We start from the raw sequence: 24287 nt of genomic DNA, 5'->3' as shown, positions 1-24287 counted from the left end.
AGCTGGGTACAACCAATCTGATGTTCTTTGGATCACCAGAAATTATTTCATTTATTCCTTTTTCCGAACGCATCCACACAAATCCAAGCAATGGTACTTTTCATGCATATATTGAAGACATTGTCATTATATCATTACCTTTAGATCCTTTTTCACCATCAAGTCCTGGACTTCCTGGAATACCTGGCAATCCCTGAACTCCCTGATTATTTTATTAAAATAAAATGTGTATCAATTATTATACATAAAATCTACATCACTTAACTTTCAAAACCTCTCCAGATGTTAAAACAAAATTAAGCTCATGTCTTATCAAATCCTTATCTTTGACAATACGGAGGACTAATAGACTGAAAAAGGAGGGTAATATATATAAAATACAAAACCTTTCCCAATAATTCCCTGCCCCCACTTCCCTCCAATTTATCCTCTTTCTACAGAAACACTAGTATTGGCATTGTTTCAAGAGATTTATATAAATAAGAGGATCCTGCCCAGAATTTGGAAGTGACTTTTGGGAGGATCTTAAATCTCAGAACTTCTCTCTTTCTCTTTTTTTGAATTACAACTCCCACCAGCCATGTTGGCTAGGGAACTCTGCGAGTTGTAGTCCAGAACAATAAATTTTCCAAGTTTCAACCCTCTGATCCATAGTCGTCAAAGAAAGCTGAAAAAAGTGAAGCTCTCCTGATACACTTCTACACCATTTTCAAAAAAGTCTCAGAGCAGTACATTAAAGCATTCAACATATATTAAACCACAGAAATCACCTGAACTTTATATACTAAATTCAATTCAAATAATTACAAGAGAACATCATTTTATCATGCTTCTTTTGCAATCTAATCTGTCTCCATTCCTGTGACCTTGCAAGAGAAGATTCCTGTCAATACGCAAATGGACTTTGGCCACATGGCCAGAAGGAGGAGGCAGCCTGCAAAATTTACTCTCCTCATACCATCTTAACTAGGGACAGAAACAACAAAATGCAGGCATCTCACTATATCTCCAGTTTTTTCCCTCCTGTTTGATTTGTAACATCTTGCCTGATGAAGAAGCCAGTGGAGCTTCAAAAGCATGCAACAAGTATGCTGTGCATTTCAGTTGCCCAATAAGGGTATCACTGTTTGGTGGATTTTTGTTTGAATTTGCTAAATGGCCATCACAACTACCCCTGCATATTCTCCACTTTATTCATTGGCATGCTTGCTACAGAAGCTGAACTGAATGTGGATCATTAAATAATGTACTGTATATGATTTCAGGTTTACAATAAATTTACTCTGCAACCTATTCAACAGTCACAAAAATTTAAAAGAACCAGTTTGAAAGTCAGTATAATCTTCACCAACATTTAGAACTGAGCATGTGACATCCATGAAATGGAGCCAGATAGACTACCAAAATTATGTTTCTTAGAACAGTCTCAATCCCATCTTCAGTCCTCTTGATTTATGCAAATAAACTTCATTATGACCTGTGGTCTCTCTGTAACTTGCACAGTCAATGATCAAGCAAAAAGGGTGCGAGACAGAGAATCCAAGATACTGAGGCCCAAAAAGATATAGCCACCCTTAGTAAGGTAGGCAATTTAAAATGGCTGAGCTGATTTAAACACACTTTTCAAAGAACAAACTATCTACAAATACAAAGGCCAAAATACCTGCGGGAAGCATTTACTCGAGCTAGATTTGATCAGCTTGAAACCATGGTAAGATATGGTAGATTTAACGGTATTGCTTACAATGAGCGAACTTGTATTTGTGGAGACTGAGAAACTGAAGATTTAGCTCATATTCTATTCAAGTATAATTTGTACCAACAGGAAAGAGACCAGTATTTTGGTCCCTATATCAAATGATCAATGTTCTGGGATACCCATATTAAAACTTCTTACTTCACAAGTGGTCAAGAATCAAAAATATCTATCACCACAGCTCGATTTCTATGTAAAGCAATACAGCTGAGAGCTAGATATGTGGGGACAACTGGGGTAAACTGTAGAGGTGATGAGGAATTTTGATATGTAACTGATGTTCAATCTTTCTGTTTTATGTACTATCATTTTAAAGCTGTATTTTTCCCCTTCTCTCTTTTACCCATTTTTGTACTTTGAATCTTTTATACAGATTTTTATAATCAAATTTTATAATTCTGCTTCATTAATGGGTATTGTACTAAAATTGTATGGCATTCACATGGTATCTATATGGTATTTTATTCATATTTCAGATTTATAATATTTTAGATTTTTTAAAATTTCTATAGAACTTCTATAGAATTGTATAGCATGTTTTATCTGCTTTTGTGTTATTTTGATATGGCTTAAGGGCTAATCAATAAACATTGATTGATATATGTCACACCCTTAGGCAGCTGTTACTTGATTTAGGGACTAAGGCAAAGGTGTGCCATGAGCAGCTAATGATTTTGTCCCACAGACGTCTTGTGACATTTGGTCTGAGATCTAAAAGTAACTATATAACCACAAGATTTACAAAGGCTATTGTTCTCAACCTACCGGATCACCTTGCTGTCCTTGAAAACCAATTATTCCTCTTACTCCTGCAGGCCCTGGGAGGCCCGGTAGCCCTAGAAAACCAGGTTCTCCAACATCACCTCGTTCACCTTTTTCATTTCCTGGACGTCCATCTCGGCCAGGATATCCTGGGGACCCTTGCAATCCAGGGCTGCCTCTGTCACCTGAAATTATTGTTGCCCATTACTATGGTTTTGTCACACATCACAGCATTTTCTAGTCACAGACTAAACAAGGGAGTGCAACTACTCCCAAATGTAAAACAACAACACATGGAACTGAAATTAAAGGGAATTTCTAACAACTCCACACACACACACACACACACACGTGCATGGACTGGGCAAAGTTATTTTTTGGAGCATGACTTCCAGAATTTCCCACCTAGCATGCTAGGTGGCTGGAGATTCTGGGATTTGTAGTCAAAATAATTTTTCCAGTCTCTATGAAAAATGAAATAGTGTGCTTCTTGAAATGCAATGAAGTTTAGCCACAAATTAAGGGGGGAAATCTTGATTTGTATGTTTACTAAAAAAAAAAAAAGCATACAAAGATTGCTTAGACTTTTATTAAATTAGTTTCATAACAAGGTCATATGAAAGTTTTGAGAAGAATTACCTAATACCAATATCAAATAAGTGGTACCCAATATGCCTAATATCAAATAGGTACCCAATACTTAATACCAAATAAATCATTATGATACTTATAATGTAAGCTTACTTTAATGATTCATTTTATATTTAAGTCACTGCATATCAGTGATAAAGTTTTTACCTAATGTCCTCTAATGTGGCATATGTAAATATGGTGGAAGTACACTGATTTATTCATTTTTTTAAAGAAAGCAATTTCCCATTTATTAGGAGAGGCTAGTTATTAACTGATCAATTAATTGCAAATTAAATGTAAACATTATCTTCCTTTTAATTTCAGTAGTCTTGCAAGACTGGGTTAATATAGCTGAAACATAACTACATAACTTCTTAGTGCTTAGTCCTTAGTGTTTTCCAAAATTAAGTAGTACAGTCTGTGCAAATGTAAATCAATCAGAGTTTCAACTTTACATTATAGTTATTGGCTATTTGTTTACCTTGTGTTCCTGGTAAGCCTTCTTCACCAGGAAGACCTGGTTCCCCTTTTGCTCCTTTCTCTACCAATACAGTAATACAACCATCCTCTCCTTGCAGTCCACTTTCACCTTAAAAGCACAGTACACATATGAAGAAAGAGATTTGTTAATGACACCACTACTTTAAATCCACTCATCCTAATTACGAGGATTCAGACTTGGTCTAAACCTTTACCGTTCTTTGAAATATGTGACACTTGTGTTTGACATTTAGACAATAGCAATAGTTATACTCAGAGGACATCTTCCTTTTGTTTCTGCTTAGTAAACAATAAGGATCAAGATGAATATGGCAGGGGAAATATGATCTATGTTCTCTAAAGGGCCAACCAAGACTTAATGCAGTTATTCCTTTTAAAATAAATTAACATATGCTGCTGCTTCTACATCCTGTTTTTCCCATTGGTGCTGTGAAGATAATGCCAATCTACCACTATCCTTCTTTGCACAGAACAGGGGTCACATATGAGTGAAATGTAGAATTATAGAGACATAGAATCATAGAATAATAGAGTTGGAAGAGACCACAAGGACCATCCAGTCCAACCCCCTGCCATGCAGGAAATCTCAATCAAAGCATACCCGACAGATGGCCATCCTGCCTTGATTTAAAGACCTCCAAGGAGGGAGACTCCACCACACTCCAAGGGAGTATGTTCCACTGTCAAGGTGGAATCTCTTTTCCTGGAGCTTGCATCCATTGCTCCAGGTCCTAGTCTCTGGCGCAGCAGAAAACAAGCTTGCTTCCTCCTCAACATGGCATCCCTTCAAATATTTAAACAGGGCTATCATATCACCTCTTAACCTTCTCTTCTCCAGGCTAAACATGCCCAGCTCCCTAAGTCGTTCCTCATAAGGTATTGTAATATATGACTAAATAACTTTACTACAGCAACTTTACTTAATGGTTCTCTATTAAACACTCAGCTGAGACTACCACATGACTCTGCCTAACCAGGGAAGTTTACCTGGGATTGGGGAAATTGTAGGTGTGGATGAGCCATACTCAGCAGAGAAACAATGAAAACCATGGTGGAAGCAGCTGCAACTGTCTTCATTAGGGTGTACAATTTAGAAATGTTTAGGTCCTAAGGCTGGCTATGTACAAGGCTGCTTCGCTGAGCAATAAATCCCATAAATTTAAAGTAAATTTATTTTGAGCTATGTTGGATACCTGACCATGGAGAAATTATCAGACATTATTGCAAAATTTGCCTTGCAGCACCAGACTATGGATATAGTTTTGCCTTTGACTTCAAGTGAATTGAAATGTTACATCCAAAGGGGGGGGGGGGAGTGTCTACTGAATGGCACAGACAGTGGGGATTTGAGACAACAGGTTGTAGAGGGTTTGGGGTTTTTTTGTTGTTGTTGTTGTCCTTTTGTCCTTCTCTGAGAGACTTTCAGATTTTTTGAACAACAAGGTCAAATAAGGCAGGTCTGCCTTTTTCAGATGCTCATAGGACACTATGCAACATATAGCAATTTGTTTGTATTTGAACAGACAGGTCGGGAGCTTTGTGATTTATGTGGGATTGGGAATACTGTTATCTGGGGCTGCCTTGGATATAGGAAAGGGAGAGAGGAATTTCTTCATTTCCTGTCTGAGAAAGGATGATTTCCCAGTGGATGATTTAGGCAATTGTCTTCATGATCATAATTTGTGGTTTGAAGTATTATTTGTTCTACAGCATCTTTTACAAAATGGTAATTTACTGATATTATTGTGATTTTTGTTGGAGAGGAGTTCTTTCTATTTCTGTGAGCCTTTTCTATAGATGCCAGTAGGCAGCAGTAATATGGTTGTTAAGTCCTGATTCCCAAAAAAAACTCCAGAGGAAGAAGCAGCAGCAACAGATGACATCTTTCTTGTCTCTACAGATGGTAAATCATTTTACTTTAATAGAGGCCAATCATCAGGCTAGTTCAAGCCAGACTCAAAATAATCATATCCATTTGTGACAACACAAACGAAATGACCAGACACATCAAAAGGAGCAGCAGATTAGATTTCCTAAAAGCAATTGTAAACTGTATGGGAATCCAAACAAACCATCATAGTCATAGAGTCACAGAATCATAGGCTGCATCTGCACTGCAGAAATAATCCACTTTGACACCACTTTAACTGACACAGCTCAATGCTATGGAATTCTGGGAATTCCATAGCATTGAGCTGTGTCAGTTAAAGTGGCATCAAACTGGACTATTTCCATAGTGTGGATGCTTTATGGGCCATCAATGCAGGATCTTCAACTAAAGCATCCCCTGAAGGTAGCTGTCCAGCCTCTTTTTGAGGACATCCAGAGGAGAAAGAGAAAGAGGAAATGTGGCAAAGCAATTGTTACATACTGATTTTTTAAATCAGTATGTAAATTCTCAAATTCTCAAAGACTCAATCTCATCTGAAGTATTTCAGAAGTTAATTACTCATAAATACAGGGTGCTTCTACATACCTTTGGACCCCATAAGCCCATATTCTCCAGGAGGACCACGCTGACCTGTTGGTCCTTCTTCCCCTTTCACACCAGGAGCTCCCATTTGTCCATCAGTTCCTGGGAATCCTGGGAAACCCTGCATGCCTTTGGACCCTTTGCTCCCTTTAAATAAATAGTTACATTACCAATTAACTATAATCCACTAAACTGTTGGATTCATAGGGTCACAAAAGAGATCCAAAGAAGTAAAACCCAAGATTTAAAATATTGTTTTTAACCAAATGCTCCATTTTTTAATCTGTTGGAAAAGAAAAAAACTTGAAATGACAGTTACTAAATTAGAAAAAAGGCTTCTTGCAGTTTATGTAAGAAAGAAACAGATCTTGGAGAATTTACTTTTTGGAGTTCAAGTCCTAGAATCTCTCACTGACCATTCTGGCTCAGGGATTCTAGGAGTAGCAGCCCACAAAGCATTGTCTCAAAGCTCTGCTTCCTATCACCAATTTCTGTCCTTCTCAATGGCAAGTTTGTTTGGAAAAGGCAAGACTGATAAGGAGAGCTGGAGGCAAAAGTAAGCCTGGGGAAACAAAAATAAGAGATGAGCTAAAAATCTTGATATATTTCTGGACTGAACTATGAGATGACTGAAAAATGAATTCATATACTAATATGCACTTACCAAAGTTTGAACTTTGAAACTAATACACTGACCAAAATTCAGTTATCCTACAAAATTTGAATTTTTCCAAAATTCTCCAGTCAAAAAAGGCTTACAAAAACTCATAGCATATTATGAAAAATAATGTTTAAAATGCATTGTAGTATATGAATCTACATCATTTGGAGAAATTCACATCAAAAGTGCAAACAATGTTTACATAAACCTTTAAAAAAATCTCCAGATTTGGGATGAACTAAAGTTAAGATTAGAAAAATAACAAACTGAGAGAAGCCAAAATTAGCATATTCAGCTATCCATAGTCAAAATGCCCCCAGACTTGTCTTGCATCTACTAACATTAGTCCAGCAAAATGTATTGCCATTCGTTCTGCACATGGCTGGAGATACATAAGTGAGCAATCTATGTTTTGAATAGCCAAATACTGTATTAGTCTAATGGAGACATCACATATACCTGGTGAAAGATATTCTTGTCTGTGAAAGTTCTTGCTGTACTTTTGTCATTTTTGCTAACATACAGTGACATAGCTACATTTTGCAATTACTATAGTGAGTTGTACAACAATAATGTTATTATATCAAGTAGAAAAAACACTGTCTGAAACAGCCACCTCTAAATTTTTGCAAACCTTGGACACATGGCCTCCAGCAACCTCATCCAGTTTTGTCAATTACCTTCCATCCTCCAACATCATAGTGGGATCATTTTAACTGTGAGATGTCCCTCATGCTTTCAATTGAGCTATAGTTTAAATAAAGAGTTTAAAGATTGGGTATCTTCTGACCTTGCAATCTGAGTTAGAAGTGATATATCAAAGGAATAGAGTTTTTGGATTAACACTCCTTTTTGCAATTTTTTGAGAGTGCTCTTCTTGTTTCTAGGTTATGAGTTCAAGTACCATTTGGTTCACCTCATGACTTTTAAAGCCCAATGAAATAGGAGTGTTGTAGACTAGAAGTACTACCTGCATTTTTTTTTTTTAAACAAACAAACATGAAATTTAACAGTTGAAATACAGTTTGGATGAATTACTGCATACCTTTTTGTCCTGGAAGGCCTGGTAATCCATTTTCTCCCGGAAGGCCTGGGTTTCCTCTTAACCCTGGAAGGCCCGGAGATCCTTGCGTTCCAGGAACTCCTGGCATACCTTTCATCCCAGCTGGGCCTGGTGCACCCATATCTCCTTGTGGACCTTTGATGCCCTGCAAACCTGAAGGAAATGAGAATCAAGCCTGAAACCTTTCAGAATCACATGCCAGCTCATTTGTTTGTTTGAAATCCTTCCATTTGTAATCCTGCACTCATAACACCTAGAAGAAGAGACACAGCAACAGGACTAAGGGAGGGGACCCAACAATCTAGGTACAGCCAAGAAGAAAGAAGATCTGCAGAAGATTTTTTTCAAGAATCTTATCCCAAGAATTTTGTGTGTATGTTATGAGGCTCCTGAATATGTACATGAAGAGGTTACTATCAGACTATCATCTACTGTTTTAAGTAACAGTAGATGAACTCCTTCCTACACAACCTGATTTGGCCAGCAGATTTCATGTGTCATGATAGGGGGATTAAATTCTTATTTGATTTCTTATTATTGTAAGAGAGATGTTTGACGGTTTTGCAACACTCTGTGTTCCCCTCATTTGGTTCAGGTAGGGTTGCTAAGTCAGCATTATCTCAAGCTATGAAGAGAGAAGGTAGGCAAGCCTGGTTAAAGCTAGCCAAACACACTACATTGCAACACTCATTCATATGGTTATATGCCCTCCTTGGATTTATGCAACAGCCCTCCTCCTGCTTTGCCCCCAATGACCATCATTACAACTGAACCTGCCACCTCATCTTCATACACACAAGGTTTTGAATTTCAGCTGACATCCTCACACACAACTGGCTTATACAGGTCTGTCTCTGGGCTCTCCACTCCACCCTATGCATCTGAGGAAGTACACTCAAGCCTACAAAAGCTCATGCTACCAGGGTCATTCTTTCAGTAAGTCTCAAAGGTCCTACCAGATCCCTTTGCACACTGATTTTCCACATTAATATGGCTATCTTCAAATTCTAACCCCTTACTTTACTCTAAAATACCAACTTATGGTACTATGCCTTAGCATATTTGCTTTAAAATGCAGATCCCTGCAAACATATAAAATAGTCAACCACCATAAAAAGGAAGTGGGAGGAAGCCCCAAAGTGTATGTGTACAGATTTCCCCCCCAGATAGACAAAGCTTGTAATTATGATGTGCTCACCTCTAGAACCTGGTGATCCAAAGGATCCTGGAGGTCCCGGAGGTCCCTGCAAGCCATTATCACAAGGTGGTCCAGGTGAGCCAGGATATCCTGTGACACCTATATCACCCTTTCTACCTCTGAGACCTTTTGCTCCTGGAAATCCTGGTGTACCAGGCTGTCCTGAGGAAAAATTACATTTGTAAAGATAAAAATGTCCCAGCAAGATTAAATATAGAAATCCCCAACATGATAGGCATGATAGTAACTCCAGCGACGATTTTAAGAATCATGAGACTGCCCCGCCCCCATTCTCTCTCTGTTCTATCCCATAAACCTTTGAGCAAGGAAGAAGCCATGGAAAGATGTCATGAGATTTTGTACCTGCAAGACCTTTCAGTAGTTGTCAGATGATGAGGAGGATTGTGGGGGGAAGTATCCTCAGAGATACTTTACAAGCAGATGCAAACAGCAAGAGAGAACACAGGTATGCCCCAACATTTATCGAGTGCACACAGCAGCCATGTTGTGGTGGGAGCAAGAATACTTAATAGAACTTCACAGAAAGGCCAAACCATGGGAAATCTTATTCCTTGTTTGCCACATAGATTTATATGATGCTTCCTTGCTTGTACTTGCTTTTATTGTGTTAACTTTAGTCTATAATTGAATTAATTAATTAATGACTTACTGGTATTTCTCAAAAAAAGAGACAAGCTGGCAATATATAAAACTCATTGGAACTCTTTAGAAGACTGCTATGCCTCTACACCTTTTTTCTATTTCTTTCCCCTGTTCTTCCTTTTCAATGTTGTTTTCCAAACAAAACCTGACTTTGTATCTTACTAAAATTACATATTTATATTTAATATTCCATTCACCCTAAGTAAATGGATCAACCAAAAGAGCAGCCAGACAAAAACACAAGATGGAAAAACATGTATCATACCTTGAAGCCCAGCAAACCCTGGGTCACCTTGTCTTCCTGGTAATCCCGGCAATCCTGGCAGGCCTCTGATGCCTGGGATTCCTGGAGGACCATACTTGGTATCACCTGGAACACCTTTTGGACCATCAAGCCCAGGTGGGCCTGTCAATCCAGGAGTACCATCCAGTCTTGAACCGCTTTCACCATTCTCACCAGGATCACCAGTTTCACCCCTTAACCCTAAAAACAAAAAATTCAGATAATCTGGGATCATTTTCTTAACTTGTTTCATTTCAGTTTATAACTGTATCACATGTAAAAGTTTTTTTTCTGCACAGTGTGTGTAATCATTGGTATGCATGACCATACAGACTGCAATTTGTAGGAACAATTATGGATCCAGTTGAAAAGTGTCCATAAGAAGCTGTTTCTTCAAATTTCTCAGAAAGGTTTACAGTGAAAGAAGTTAAAATAAATATAGAAGAAAATGTTTACTAAAGCTGTCTTCACTATCCAGACCATGCAGTGCATGTCCAAGAGGGACAGGTTCAGTCTAAATCAAGATGCTTTTGAAAATTATAAACATGCTAGAAACAGACTAATTTCAAGCTTTGTTGGCATACAAATTTTAACTAAAGATATCGCTACTACATGGAAAATGTGTTTTCTCTCAGTGAGATTCAGCTCCTCCTAAAAGGTAAATTAACAAAACTAGAATATTCAGGAATTTTCTCTGCACTGAAGCTCTATTGCTTGTAAGCAGTACAAAGGAAAAGTTGTAACATTTGTTGAAGGCAATGTAGGGTAGATCTGGTATTATTATAGTGTTCATCCTGTGCCTTCCCATGTTAACAAATAAAATTACTTTTCCACTCACCTTCTGGGCCAGGAATATTTGATATTCCTGGTCTGCCCTGTCGACCTTTGAATCCTTCAAAACCATTGGGACCAGGTCGGCCAGGTTGCCCCCTCAAACCTTTTGGACCTTAACATAAAGAAAGAATGCAGATTCTGTACAATCTAATATTGAACATGTTTACATTTTCTGTGAAACAAATTAAAATCGGGTCAGGTTTTTTTTTGGGGGGGGGGGGTGCATTACATGCCAAAAACAAAACAAAACAAAACAAAAACATTTTGGGCTAATTCAACTCATTTCTATGACTGCTAACTTTCTCTAACAGCTACCGCATAATATTACACATATGATGACCAAATTTTGTAAGAAGCAGAAGGAATGCTCCCTCAGCCTATACATTTCTGCCATTCAACTCTCCATTTTCAATTGGAGGCATGTCCATTTTGAAATGGAGACTTTGGAGTTGCCTGCACTGGCAAAATAAAGCAGCTACAAGCTGACTTGAAGCCAAGCTGTTTGAATTATGTATGATGTGAAAGTGGGTGGAAACCGACACTAAGCCATGCTCTGGGGCTAAAAACCAGAGCAAAAAGAATCTCCAATACTCTGCATCGACAGAGAAAATGTGCATCATTACACATGCATATAAACAGCACGGCATGAGTTCAGGAATGTGTCAAAGCAAAAATGAAAAAGTATGACAGGCATGGCAGGTTGCCAATAATGTATTGGATGCAATTACAACATACAAAAACCAGACAGTTCAACAGGGCAGCATCGGGAGAAGGGGGAAAAGAGGATATGTATGGGGAGCCTCCATAAGTCTGCTTTGCCAATGTGTCACTGGGCACACCAATGCACTGAGCAGGCAGTGTATCACATGTGCAGTTGTGTGTTCAGTCACACAGAGTGTCCAATGGGATAGCAGATAGGTGGGAGGTGGTGTGTTCATATGATGGTTTGCATGCATGGTGGCGAAGTGAGATAAAATAAGAGAGTGGTGAGGCTTGACAGTACATAGTGTGGATAGCCTTCAGTCTTCAGTCTGCCTTTGGAGCTGTCCATGCAGACAGCAGGGCTTCCACCCACTTTTGTAAAAACTGGTATCAGCCTGGTTTTTCCTGCCCGTCTCCTCAGCCCCTTGGTCACTGAATGGGCATGTATGGCAGAAAAGTATAGTCAAGAGAAGTACTAAATCTGCTCCACAGCCAAGTCAAACAATGTATAGAATTCAAGCAAACTTTCATTGTATTGTTAAGATGTTACAAAGATCAAATGGCATGGATTATTAGAAATGTTAGTGCTCACTTGCTCTTTTGCTATGAAAACTCTAATCTGTAGGTTGCACCAGAAGATCCTTTCTAAGTCCTTAATGCAAGAATAAGAATCATGCAGGCTTCCAAATTGAGCAGTCTCAACCTTTCATCTTCCAGATGTTCTGGACTCCACTCCCAGAATTCCTGACCATTGGCCATACTGGCTGACACTTCTGGAAGCTGAAGTCCAAAACATCTGAAAGACCAGCTGTAGAGAACAACTCTAGATGTTGGTGACTTGTAATTCCCAGTATCTCTCAGCATTGCTTAGAAATTATAGTCTAATAACATCTGAGGGGTGTTAATTTATCATCTTTGTCCTAATAAAATTAGATTTTTTTTACTTGCATTATTTTCACATTATTCCAGAAAGAAGTTTTAAAAACCGTAATTAAATGTTTAAAATCCAATGCAAATAGATCAACTGCTGAATGGTAAGCCAAAACATAAGCAGCTGGAATTGAAGTTCAATAAGATTTCTATGTCTTCTTAATATACTGGAGTTATGCTAAAGCAGCAGCGATACCATCACTACTTATTTAAAATTTACCAAATTAAGGATTTTACCACATTAAATAGGGAGACGGATTTGACCACACATTTTAGATGGAACTGCAGCATTTGATCAACATTTTGCTCAAATACCAATGAAAATATGCTAAATATGATCCTATTATCCTGCTAAACAGACACTCAAGGCAAAATACTTCAGCTACTCTTACTAGTCTGCTTATTCTTCCTCCAGAATTATCTCCAGTGAAGTAGCTGTATACCAGGGAAGTTCAAAATCTTAATATCCCAGCAGTTTAATTCTCAGAGTCTATCAGAGTTTAACATAGTTTTAACATATTACTATTACTTATGTTAGCTATTAGTACTGCTTCTGTCTTTCTATTCTCATATCGTTATCACACCCTTAATTTTTATTTTTAATTTTAGTTATAGACTTCTGTTTATTTCTTTGTAATTTGAAGACAGATAATGACTTCTGTGGAAAAAACCCTTTATTTCAGTCTTGTAGCCATACCTGCAATGCCTTTAAAACCAGGTGCACCTGGATCCCCATCATATGCTCTTGTATATGGAGGAGTAGTACCTAAAACCAAAACCAAATAGTTTTCAATAACAATCAATACTCAGTACTCAAACAACCGCATCATGAAAGGTTTAATTAACTGCATTCAGAGTACTTTTTAATGTGCAGTGTCATGTAATCATAGCAGCAAAAATATTTCTATCATGCAATTCTTCCAGATAACTAAGGTTGGAATTCACTGTACAGTTTTCTAAGGAGTATGTCCCACAGAACACAGTGACTATTCTGAGTAGACATAAATAGATTTTTATCAAAATGTTATTCTCCTTAGACTACTATAATAAATATGTTGGCTATTTGTAAATCTAAAATTTATTTCAGTTTTGTTAGCTTTTTATTTTTATACTTATTTATGTTACCTTTTTGACCCTTAGGACCAGATGATCCTCTTAAACCGGGGTTTCCTGGATCTCCAGGTGGACCTTGAACACCCTGTGGGCCCTGAATTCCAAAACCTGGTAGTCCTATGGGCCCCATTGAGCCAGGAGGTCCAGAAACACCAGGATATCCCTTATCACCAGATATAGCTCTTCCATCATTGCCCTATCAACAATAAATACAAGTACATAGTAATATACTGTACATGAGAACAATAAGTAAACAGTGCTGCATTCAAGTACGTTCAAGATTTCATCTATGTCTCATCAGTACATGTGCACACTACCTTATTAAATCATGAGAAGAATCTTGAAGTATAGTACTACAGCACCATATGACAACATTCAACTTTGACTTATGGTGACCCAATGAATCAGAACTGTCCACAAGCCTGAGTCATCAACTGCTCTGCTCAGGTCTTGAGACTCAAGGCTATAGCTTCCTTGATTGAGCCAATTTACTTGTAGTATGGTCTCCCTCTTTGCCTACTGCCTTCCACTTTACCAAGCATTATTTTCTTTTCCAATTAATCATGTCATCTTTTAATACATATAAAGGATGGCAGCCTCAATTTTGCCATTTTCACTTCCAGTGAGACTTCAGGTTTGATTTAAAATCCATTCATTTGTCTTTTTAGCAATCCAAGGTATCTGTAGAACATTTCTTCAGCATCATATTTCAAAAGAGTTTATTTTGTTCCTATCAACTTTCTTCATTGTCCAACTTTCAGACCCATATATAGAAATTGGAAATATTATGGCCGCAATCTATCAATCATTTATTTATGGTCATAGTCAACTGTCAACTTTCGGCCTGGGAAGGAGGGAATTAGTCTGGCCCAGCTCCATCAGGGCTGGCTGAAGAAAGAGCCTCCTCCCTCCATAACTGTCAACTTTGGGGCTGTGAGGGAGGGAATTAGTCTGGCCCAGCTCCATCAGGGCTAGGCTGAAGAAAGAGCCTCCTCCCTCCATAACTGTCATCTTTTGGCCTGTGAGGGAGGGAATTAGTCTGGCTCAGCTCCATCAGGGCTGGCTGAAGAAAGAGCCTCCTCCCTCCATAACTGTCAACTTTGGGGCTGTGAGGGAGGGAATTAGTCTGGCCCAGCTCCATCAGGGCTAGGCTGAAGAAAGAGCCTCCTCCCTCCATAACTGTCATCTTTTGGCCTGTGAGGGAGGGAATTAGTCTGGCTCAGCTCCATCAGGGCTGGCTGAAGAAAGAGCCTCCTCCCTCCATAACTGTCAACTTTGGGGCTGTGAGGGAGGGAATTAGTCTGGCCCAGCTCCATCAGGGCTAGGCTGAAGAAAGAGCCTCCTCCCTCCATAACTGTCATCTTTTGGCCTGTGAGGGAGGGAATTAGTCTGGCTCAGCTCCATCAGGGCTAGCCTGAAGAAGAAGAGTCCTCCCTCCAGTCCATCTGCCTTGGCCCAAGCCTCAGAGGGAGAGAAGAACTGCTGGACCTGATCCCTTCCCCCCCCCTCACCATTCCCTTCTCCTTTTGTGTCATGTCTTTTTAGATTGTAAGCCTGAGGGCAGGGAACCGTCTATTATCTCCTCTGTTGTAAGCCGCCCGGATTCCCAGTGATTGGGCGGCATATAAGTAAATCATATTATTATTATTATATTATTATTATAGTCCAAATATCTATGGCCTCCATAATTCTGATTTTGGTATTTAATAATATATCTACAGTCGAGTATCTTATCTAGTTCCTTTAAGGCTGCCTTTCCAAGTCTTAATCGTCTTTTGATTCCTTGACCACAGTCTCCATTTTGATTAATGACTGAGTCAAAGTTAACTATTTTTATGTCTTCATTGCCTACTTTAGAGTCATGTAAATCATCTGTGGTCATTATTTTTGTCTTCTTAATGTTCAACTGTAATCCTGCTTTGTACTTTTTTCCTTAACTTTCATCAGTAGTTGTTCCACGTTCTTGCTATTTTTTGCAAGTAATATGGTGTCATCTGCATATCTTAAACGGTTGCTGTTCTTTCTTCCAGTTTTCATGTTTGCTTCCTCCGAGTCTAATTCTGTTTTGAATGTAATATGTTCTGCATATAACTTAAACAGAAGGTGTGATAAAATGTAGCTGTATTTGACCCTCTTGCCAAGGGTCAACCTTTTGTTTTTCTATATTGTACCCTGACAGTAGCCTCTAGCCCTGACAATCGGACAATTAGAAAAATCAGATGTAGCACTCTTATTATGCAATAAACTGAGGCAATTCCTAAAAAGTAACATTGGTGCAACATTTTCATTTTCTATGGGTGAAAAGAAGGCTTTCAAACCAGCAGTTTGCTTCTTCAGTTCTAGAAAGAGAAACTGATTTACAATGAAGAATAAAACGATTGTCATGATTACCTTAAAGCCCTTTTCACCAGGTAAACCTGGTTCTCCATCCCTGCCGGCAATGCCATTTCCCCCTGGAAATCCAGGTTCCCCTTGGAGACCTCTTTGTCCTTTTATCCCTATAAATGATGGAGAGTTGACAATCAGTATCTGAAGAAGATACTGGTCTGTTTCTTGTTCAAGCGTATGATTACTCAAATGTTTAAGGGAATACTCCATTAATCATTTGAGCAAAGTGATAAGCGAGAATACTAGAGTTACAAAAGCCCGTATTACATTATTTTCCGTTTATGTAAAATATATGTTTCATACAAAAAAAAGCTTAGACTGCCAAAGCAAAAAATGGCAAATACACCTTTTGGCATGGAGGATATATATATAAGAGGAGGGTGTATATAAAAAAGAAACAATAGTGTTGCGATGAAGAAAGGCAAGGGTGGAATAGTGCCATGAAATGTAAAGTATAGAAAGGGTTGTGTAATGTTAGAAATCATCCTCTTTTCCCAACAAAGGATAGCAGCAAAGGAAAGCCCTTCATTCCTTATGATGATGTGTGTGAATTCAGTTTATTTGTTTAAAGGGGGGGGGGGGTTTGAAAACCCTCCACTACTGAGCCTGTCAGTAGATAAATCAATCGATATATGCTAATATTTTATCCAGTTGTTGCTGTTGTTGTGTGCCTTTAAGTTGTTTCTGATTTATGGCAGCCCTAAGGTGACCCTATCATTGGGTTTTCCTGGCAAGTTTCTTCAGAGGGTGTTTTTTTTGTTTGTTTTTTGCCATTGTCATCTGAGGCTGAGAGAGAGTGACCTGCCCAAGTTCACCTAGTGGATTTAAATGGCTAAAATGGGTTTCGAAACTTGATCCCCAGAGTCATACTCCAGCACTCTAACTACTATACCACACTGGCTCTCCCTTTTTAAAGAAAGCTATAATAATGAACTAGAATGGCTGGCAGGAAGATGGAGAGATATCAGCCAAAACAAAGCATATTATCTTAGGTCAGGTGGTAACTATTTTAATTTTGCAGTAAGTTTTATAGAGGAAGTGCAATGAGGTGCAGATTGCACCAGCTCTTTACATTACTTTTGGTGTGCGTGTGTGTGAATTGACTGGATTCAAGGGTCAATTTTCCCTCAGACCGCTCTCTGTGTGCACACCTTGGAAGTACACATTCCTTCATCTACCGCTGCAGTTTCTCTCAAAATGGCAACAATACTCTCTCACACATTTTGAGAGTACAGAGGAAAACAGGGGTCCTGGAGTGTTTGTGATAGTGGGATGGTGGTATTTTCATGTGATTTCAGTGTCTTGGGGCAAAAATTGCAGGGGTGGAAGGCTTTGGAGAACTTGTGAGAGACTTCACAGGCCACAAAAGTGGGAGCTAGTTCAGGAGCTACAAGCAGTTCACAGGTCACCCTTTGCCCACCTCTGAAACAAGGGCCATGCTTAATCACTAGTTTCTGGGCATGGGGAGGTAGCTGGCTCTTCATGGATGAAAAAGAGAGTTCTTCCAGTGGCTGGATCACATTCTGGCAAACAAGTGGAAAAATAATTTGCAGTTAAGAAAAATCCTGCCCCTACCTTCACCTTTGCCTCCCTGCACCTCCACAAACTTCCAATGGCGCTCTCTAAAAGCTGCATGGAAGAGCTGATCATGGAAGTACAGTTCTTTGTTATGATTATTAGTCTCTTGGTTCCAGATTAATAAATCAAGCTTAAACAAGTGTCAAAATTCAGATGTACCAGGAATAATACTAGTATGAACAGAAGCACCAACTTTGTTAGCAGTCACAACTTTATAAAATAATTTCTTGTGCACACTTATCTCTTGTGTATGCTTAGATGTATACTTACCTTTGATTCTTATTCTAGCTGGGTCACCCTTATCTCCTTTTTCTCCATTCAGCCCAGGTGAGCCTGGCATTCCCTTACAAATTTAAAAATAAAGACATTGCCTTTAAGTTAAAGGAATTCATTACTTGACTTAATGGCTGAAATTGACTAGGTGTGAATATTTATTAGATGAGCCTGATAAGAGAGGAATGGTGTCAAGGGAAGTCCTAACGCATAACTTTTAAAGCACTACAATATTGTCTTTGTTGCCGCAGTTACCGTTATTAGGGTTTCTGATTTCATTATTAAATCTAATGAATTCTTCTCAGGACATATTGGTATACACAGAACAGGTGCAAATTAATTCTCCCAAACAAAACTGGATGAAGCAGAACTTAAATATTTAGAAAGAAATATGATGAGGGACACTGTAAAAAAGAACATTAATTTTCTTCTTGAATAACAGAACAGGATATATCACCTGTTCTGAATACAGATATACTCACGGGTGGGCCTGGTTGTCCTGTTGCACCAGGTAAGCCCAGATCACCTTTCCTTCCATATTTTCCAGCAAATCCCACCTCTCCTTTTCTTCCAGGGACACCTGGTGGGCCTCGTATTCCTGGTGCACCACAGGGTCCTGAACCACATGAGCAGCTGCCTGGACTCCCTGCATAATCCCAAACAAAATATGGCCTTGAAATATGTGAAACAACTTACCATGCAAAATGATAGTGAAGAACATGCATGGTTAAACTGCATAATACAGGAGAAATACACTACGTATTCTTTTAGAGATGCATATACTTGCCTTTCTCTCCTTTTTCACCTCTTTCTCCAGGTTGCCCCTTCTGGCCTTTAGTCCCTGGTTGTCCAGGGGATCCTCTGTCACTACAGGCCACACCTTAACATTTTACAAAAGACATTTTTATCAAGTAAATTTATTAACTTTCTCTCTTTTAAAAAGTTAAAACATCCTAATCAAAAGCTTGAAAGTCAAATGTTAGGCAATTAGACTAGAGGCAATTAGACGAATAGCTGGAGCCTGTTTCACTGAAAGTGTAGTTCCTCTTTTTCCCTTCAACTTAATAGGTGATTTTGGTTCAAACAACTTGCATGATCTCCATTTCTGCTTCAAACTGGAAAGAACTTTACTGTCATCTTTGTACAATTCTCCATTATGTAATACATACTCACTTGTTTTCAAACAACAAGGATTGTTGGAAAGGTAGAACTAAAGTATTATCTTCTATCCTATAATGGATTTTATACAAAGTTTAAGCTATTGAGCTTATTTTACCTGGTGGGCCAGGCAAGCCCTGTTTTCCAGGTGTTCCAGGAAAACCTGGTAATCCTAGAGCTCCTGGTCTTCCCGGAGCTGTTTCAGACACACCAGGGAGTCCAGGGTCACCCTGAAATCCTTGTGGACCTTGTACTCCCAATGCACCTTTGCGACCAGGAAGACCTATGGAGAGAAGGAAAAGGAACAGGTTATGGAACCTATCAATCAATCAAATGGCCACAAGGGGAAACTGATTTGCTGGCCTTCCTCCTTTAAATAATACAAATGAAAGTTTTTTCTTACTGGCTCCATCTTCTCCTTGCTTTCCTTTAACACCAGAAGGGCCTGTCAAGCCATCTGCCCCCACATCTCCAGGAGGTCCAGGGTCACCAGGATCTCCTTGAACACCTTAATGAGATTGAAAATAGTTATTTTTTAAAAAAAAATAATGATTGGATGTATGTCAGGTTTTTCTTAAATAAACACAAAATAATTTAATTGTAATTAAACCTTTTATTCCAGGACGTGGTATTCCTCGCGGTCCCGGTGGACCTGGTGGCCCACTCTCTCCTGGATCCCCCTGGGAGAATTAGCAGGTTTATTGCAATGTAACAGTATGCCGGCATTACATTTACACTAGACACAGAAGAATAATAAACTATGACAGTGAAATGCAGTGGGATTAATTGAAATGACCCCTCTATACTTCAGTAGAAAGATTTAGTGGTGAATGAGGCTGGTGAAGTGGAGGGCACAGCCTCTGCAGGCAGAGATTGGAAATCCCTTTGTGTGGTGCATACCAGTTTTAATTTTCTACCCATCTCCCTCTTTTGTAAAAACCCCTATATAGTAAAACACTAAAACTTTCTTTTTAACACTAGAGTGAAAGGAGGAAAACTAGAAATTAATCATATAACCATGTCTTCAAAGCCGCTGGGAAGGTGGGCCATTAATACAGGAAAGTAGTCTTTTGAAATTAAAAACAAAAACATTCCTTGTGGAATCACAATTGGAAGACAAGGGATCTGTTTGTCTGCCCATCCTTCCTTCCTTCCTTCCTTCCTTCCTTCCTTCCTTCCTCACACACATACACATGAACACATCTTAAACAGGCATGGTTTCCTCCTCCCCAAACCCCTTATTTAGGAACTGCAGTTTCTTTGGCTTATGTTTGTTATTCTGTTATCTAGTTGGAATTCTATTTTGGTCACTGGAGCTCTCAACTTTATAAACAACAGAGTATCTAATAGGCAGATTAACATCAGCTTTCCCCATAAGACTCTCTTAAGCTTTGGACTTTCAGGAAATTTATCTGACAGGGGAATAAACAGTGGCTTTATCTTTTTCATATATTTAATAGTTTATGCAGTTGTACACTCCTAGTGGAGGATCATCATATCACACACACATGTCAGTCTAGACATTTTTCCCACAAACATTTCAGAGTCTAGGATATTGCTTTCTTAGTCCTAGGCACACAGTCTTCTTATAAGGAACAGTTGTCATACTTATAAAGTGCATGGCATCAGTAAGTACCTGAACATGATAATTGTAATATATTGCAGTGGTAAAGAATTTACACTATATTTAGGCATCATATCTCAGAGTTTATCTGTCCAAGGATTTCTCAGACAAGCATGCACATATAATTCAATATTTAGCTGCATTTCATCATTTTCACTATATGTATATGTAAGGCATCTAGTTTCTTGCGCAATCTGCCCTCTGATGCAATCTGATTAAGTAGACCGGAGTCCATAAAAGGATATGCTGAGATGTATACACAGATCACTCTCAACTGCCCACTTTTATTTTTGTTGGCTATCGGTGCCCTAACAGCTGCCTCACTACCACATCAAAGTACTGTAAAGGCTCAGGAAACCTAAATATCATCAATATTTTAAAAAACGGGGAGAGTGATATCTGCTTTTGCGCTTCCCCAATTGATAATACTGTTAACAATGCTAATATTAACAAGAAGATGGACATTCACTGGAGCAGTAAGCAGATGCAATCATTTCCAAAGGAAAAGAACAGAAGATGGTCAACTAGAAAACAAACACGCCACACTGCATTGGAAATTCACAACTTAAAGGAAGCAAGGAGTCTTTTAATAACTGCATAAGGTGTGCATGGGGGAGTATCCCCTCCTGTTCATATTGTGGGGACCCTCTTTGGATTCAGTATAAACTTATACAAATTTAGAAGTTATTTTATCTGACAGCTGACCTTAATCCCTGGAAAACCATATGGTCCCGGAAATCCAGGAATTCCAGTTTCACCCTGAAAAAAAAAACACTCTTGTCCACTTGTCTTATAAATTCAATTATACAAATAAGTTTTTGGATCATGGATTTCTTATTAAAAATGTTATATATTAGTGTTCTTGTTGTGCACCTTGAAGTCATTTCCCAACCTATGGCAATCCTAAGGGGAGCTCATCACAAGATTGTCTTGACAAGATTTGTTCAGAGGGATGTTGCTTTTGCCTTCCTTTGAGGCTGAGGGAGTACGACTTCCCCAAGGTCACTCAGTGGATTTACATGGCTGAGTCAGGATTCAAGCCCTAGTCTTCAGTCACAGTCCAACGCTCACACTACCATGCCATGGTGGTTCATGTTAGTGTTACTCCTTACTTTTGCAAAAAGTAACATGTTAATTGTTACTTTAGAAGTTATGTGCAGTAGAATGCAACATGATGTACGATCATAACCCATGTCTTTCACAGCCATCTCCCTAAGTACAATACATTTCATTATAACTTACAGAATCTGGATGTAACATTTTACAAAAAATGATATTGCCTATCTACTTTCTATGGTAACACAAGTCTGCTCCTGTGTTCTTATGGGAGGCAGGAGAGGCTGTTTCCTTCCCCTTCCCCTGATGCACAGCAACAGCTGTGGTGAAGGAAGGAGGACTGCCAGCTCAGCTCCATCTCCCTTGGCCTCATTCCAGCTGCTCTTCTGCACAGAGACAAAGGAGATTATCACATGGGGTAAAGGATGGAACACTCCTTACCCCGTCCTTATGGTGCGATTGCACAAAGATTTTCAGACATCAGTCCTTACCCAATTCTGAATTCATCCTTATTGGGAATGATCTCTTCTTACCCCATAGAATAACCTCCATAGAGGAGCTTCCTCTGCCCTCAGCATAAATCATTTCCCTCCTCCCTCCCAAAGCAGTTGAATGATTGTGAGCAGACCCACATAGCCAATCCATTGCCAGAAAGATGGAACTGCACCATGTAGTTCCTTGGCTGTTGTTATATGCTGGAGTGGGTATCCTGTAGAAGGAGGTAATGAATATCTCCTTTTGCAAGGTCCAAAAAAATACATGCATAGGCATAAACTAAAGGAATAGGCAGAGTTCAAAGATATAGCTGTGTTAGTCTGTCGAATCAGTATGTAGAGAGATCTTGTAGCAACTTTGAGACTAACTAAAGAAACAAGTTGGCAGCATGAGCTTTCATGGACTTAAGTCTACTTCCTCAGATGTATCTGAGTCCAAATGTATCTGAGGAAGTAGACTTCAGTCTATGAAAGCTCATGCTACCAATTTCTTTCACTGTGGGAGAAAGGAGGGATATAAATCCTGGAAATAAATAAATACATACATAAATACATAAAATTCTTTCAGTTTGTGTCAATGGTGCTACAAGGGACTCATTTTGGAACTGTGCAATCTCTTTGTTTTGGGCATGCTACTAACATGGCCACCTCCCTGCTCACCCCCATCCTTAGATCAGTTACAATCAAGCTTGAACAGACCAGTCCTACAATGGATCCCTGAGGAACTCCACTTCGTACATTCCTCTCTTGTGAAAATCTTTCACTGATCCCTACTGTTTTTCAAGCAGCTTCCAGTCTATAAGAGGACCCATCATCTTATCTCTTGACAGTTGAGTTTTCCGAAGAACTTGAGTCATTGGCTGTGTAATTTTTATACAGTATATGCTACCTTGTTTCCTCGAAAACCTGGAGATCCATATGCACCAGGACTCCCCTGCGGTCAAGAAAAGAAAAAGAAAGTTACAGTACTTACTATTATAACACATGGCTTAGGACCACACTGATCTTTGCTTTGCTAGCACCCCATTTTGGCCAAGTTCCCTATCTGGATCTTTCCACATATTTAAGTTTAATCATGAGCTGACAACATTTATTATTTTAGATACAGACTACAGCCATTAAGAAAGTTTCAACAGAATAATATATTTTACTGAACAGGAATGGAAAAAGTGTCATTCCCTATCCCATATCTAGTGGCCCTCTGCCTTCATTTCATACCACTGGGAATGTCTCCTGATCCTTTCCAGAGGATACAGGAGATATGAGATGATGAGAGAAAAGGCACCTCCCCTCCATGATCACACTTTTCAAGACTGAACCAAGAGAATGTAAATTCTACTGAAATTGATCAAATGTACCTCTGTATTATGTCCCCACTTCAGCTAAAGTTTATTGTATGTAAATTTCTTTAACGAAATGGTATTTAATGGCAGAGCTAAGTTCTTTCATAATTTCAACTGCATTAGTCATAAAGAAGGTTGGTTTGGATCAGCCTTTTCAATTTGAAGTGAACTGAAATGTTTTTAATTAAATTAACTTCAGTCCAACAGTTTCAGTTCCAAACTCTTCACTCTCCTCAAACACTGAGAAAGGGCTGCTACATTTCCTTTGATGTCAAAGAGAGCGCCACACATATTAAGCAAGCATGTATAATTTAATTTAATAATTTAATTTAATAATTTGTTTTATTTATATACCGCTATTCCAAAGATCATAGCGGTGAACAGCAAGTAAGCTAATTAGCAAGTAAGCTACTTAAGTGTAGTTTCTTTCACTCCAATGTATTAAAACTGAATATTTGTGGTAATATTCATTCATTATCAATTCTATGACAGTGAAAAACAAAGAAATTAAAATAACTCAGTTAACAAGAACATTATTTACAATGTTTTATATATTACAGTGAAGATGTCTGATGACAGAAAAAAGATACTAATGGCAAACGAAGCAATCAGCACACAGTGGCTCATTTTATTTGAGAGCGTTTCCAGTTAATTACAACTAAAATTCAATATCTACATTCAGTTATACAAAACCATAAAACAGCACTCTAAAACCTCCTAGGATGTATGGTGGTATGTTATATGACAGCCAACTCCAACCCACACTCTCCAGAAGTGTGGATTACAATTATTATCATCCTT

The 24287-nt window shown here is 38.7% G+C and overlaps 1 protein-coding gene across 1 annotated transcript in view; it reads right to left on the bottom strand.

Annotated features, from left to right (window-relative positions):
- COL4A4 (collagen type IV alpha 4 chain) overlaps window positions 1-24287 on the bottom strand; it is an 88135-nt gene that overhangs the window by 23826 nt on the left and 40022 nt on the right. The window contains exons 16-34 of the mRNA XM_089509198.1: window positions 23033-23077; window positions 21299-21352; window positions 19580-19649; window positions 19373-19477; window positions 19088-19252; window positions 18595-18691; window positions 18294-18453; window positions 17809-17881; window positions 15964-16070; window positions 13585-13768; window positions 13157-13225; window positions 10832-10939; window positions 9976-10194; window positions 9048-9209; window positions 7832-8002; window positions 6129-6272; window positions 3633-3740; window positions 2522-2703; window positions 139-202 (exon numbers count right to left, since the gene is read on the bottom strand). Of these exons, the coding sequence (XP_089365324.1) occupies window positions 139-202; window positions 2522-2703; window positions 3633-3740; window positions 6129-6272; window positions 7832-8002; window positions 9048-9209; window positions 9976-10194; window positions 10832-10939; window positions 13157-13225; window positions 13585-13768; window positions 15964-16070; window positions 17809-17881; window positions 18294-18453; window positions 18595-18691; window positions 19088-19252; window positions 19373-19477; window positions 19580-19649; window positions 21299-21352; window positions 23033-23077 (2287 nt within the window). The remainder of the gene's footprint in view (window positions 1-138; window positions 203-2521; window positions 2704-3632; window positions 3741-6128; window positions 6273-7831; window positions 8003-9047; window positions 9210-9975; window positions 10195-10831; window positions 10940-13156; window positions 13226-13584; window positions 13769-15963; window positions 16071-17808; window positions 17882-18293; window positions 18454-18594; window positions 18692-19087; window positions 19253-19372; window positions 19478-19579; window positions 19650-21298; window positions 21353-23032; window positions 23078-24287) is intronic.

The sequence above is a fragment of the Sceloporus occidentalis genome, unplaced genomic scaffold (genome assembly GCF_023333645.1).
Source record: "Sceloporus occidentalis isolate IW3139 unplaced genomic scaffold, rSceOcc1.0.p SCAF_2, whole genome shotgun sequence".
Lineage (NCBI taxonomy): Eukaryota > Metazoa > Chordata > Lepidosauria > Squamata > Phrynosomatidae > Sceloporus > Sceloporus occidentalis.
The sequence above is the reverse complement of the archived record's forward strand: the minus strand, read 5'-3'. Positions and strand labels throughout refer to the sequence as shown.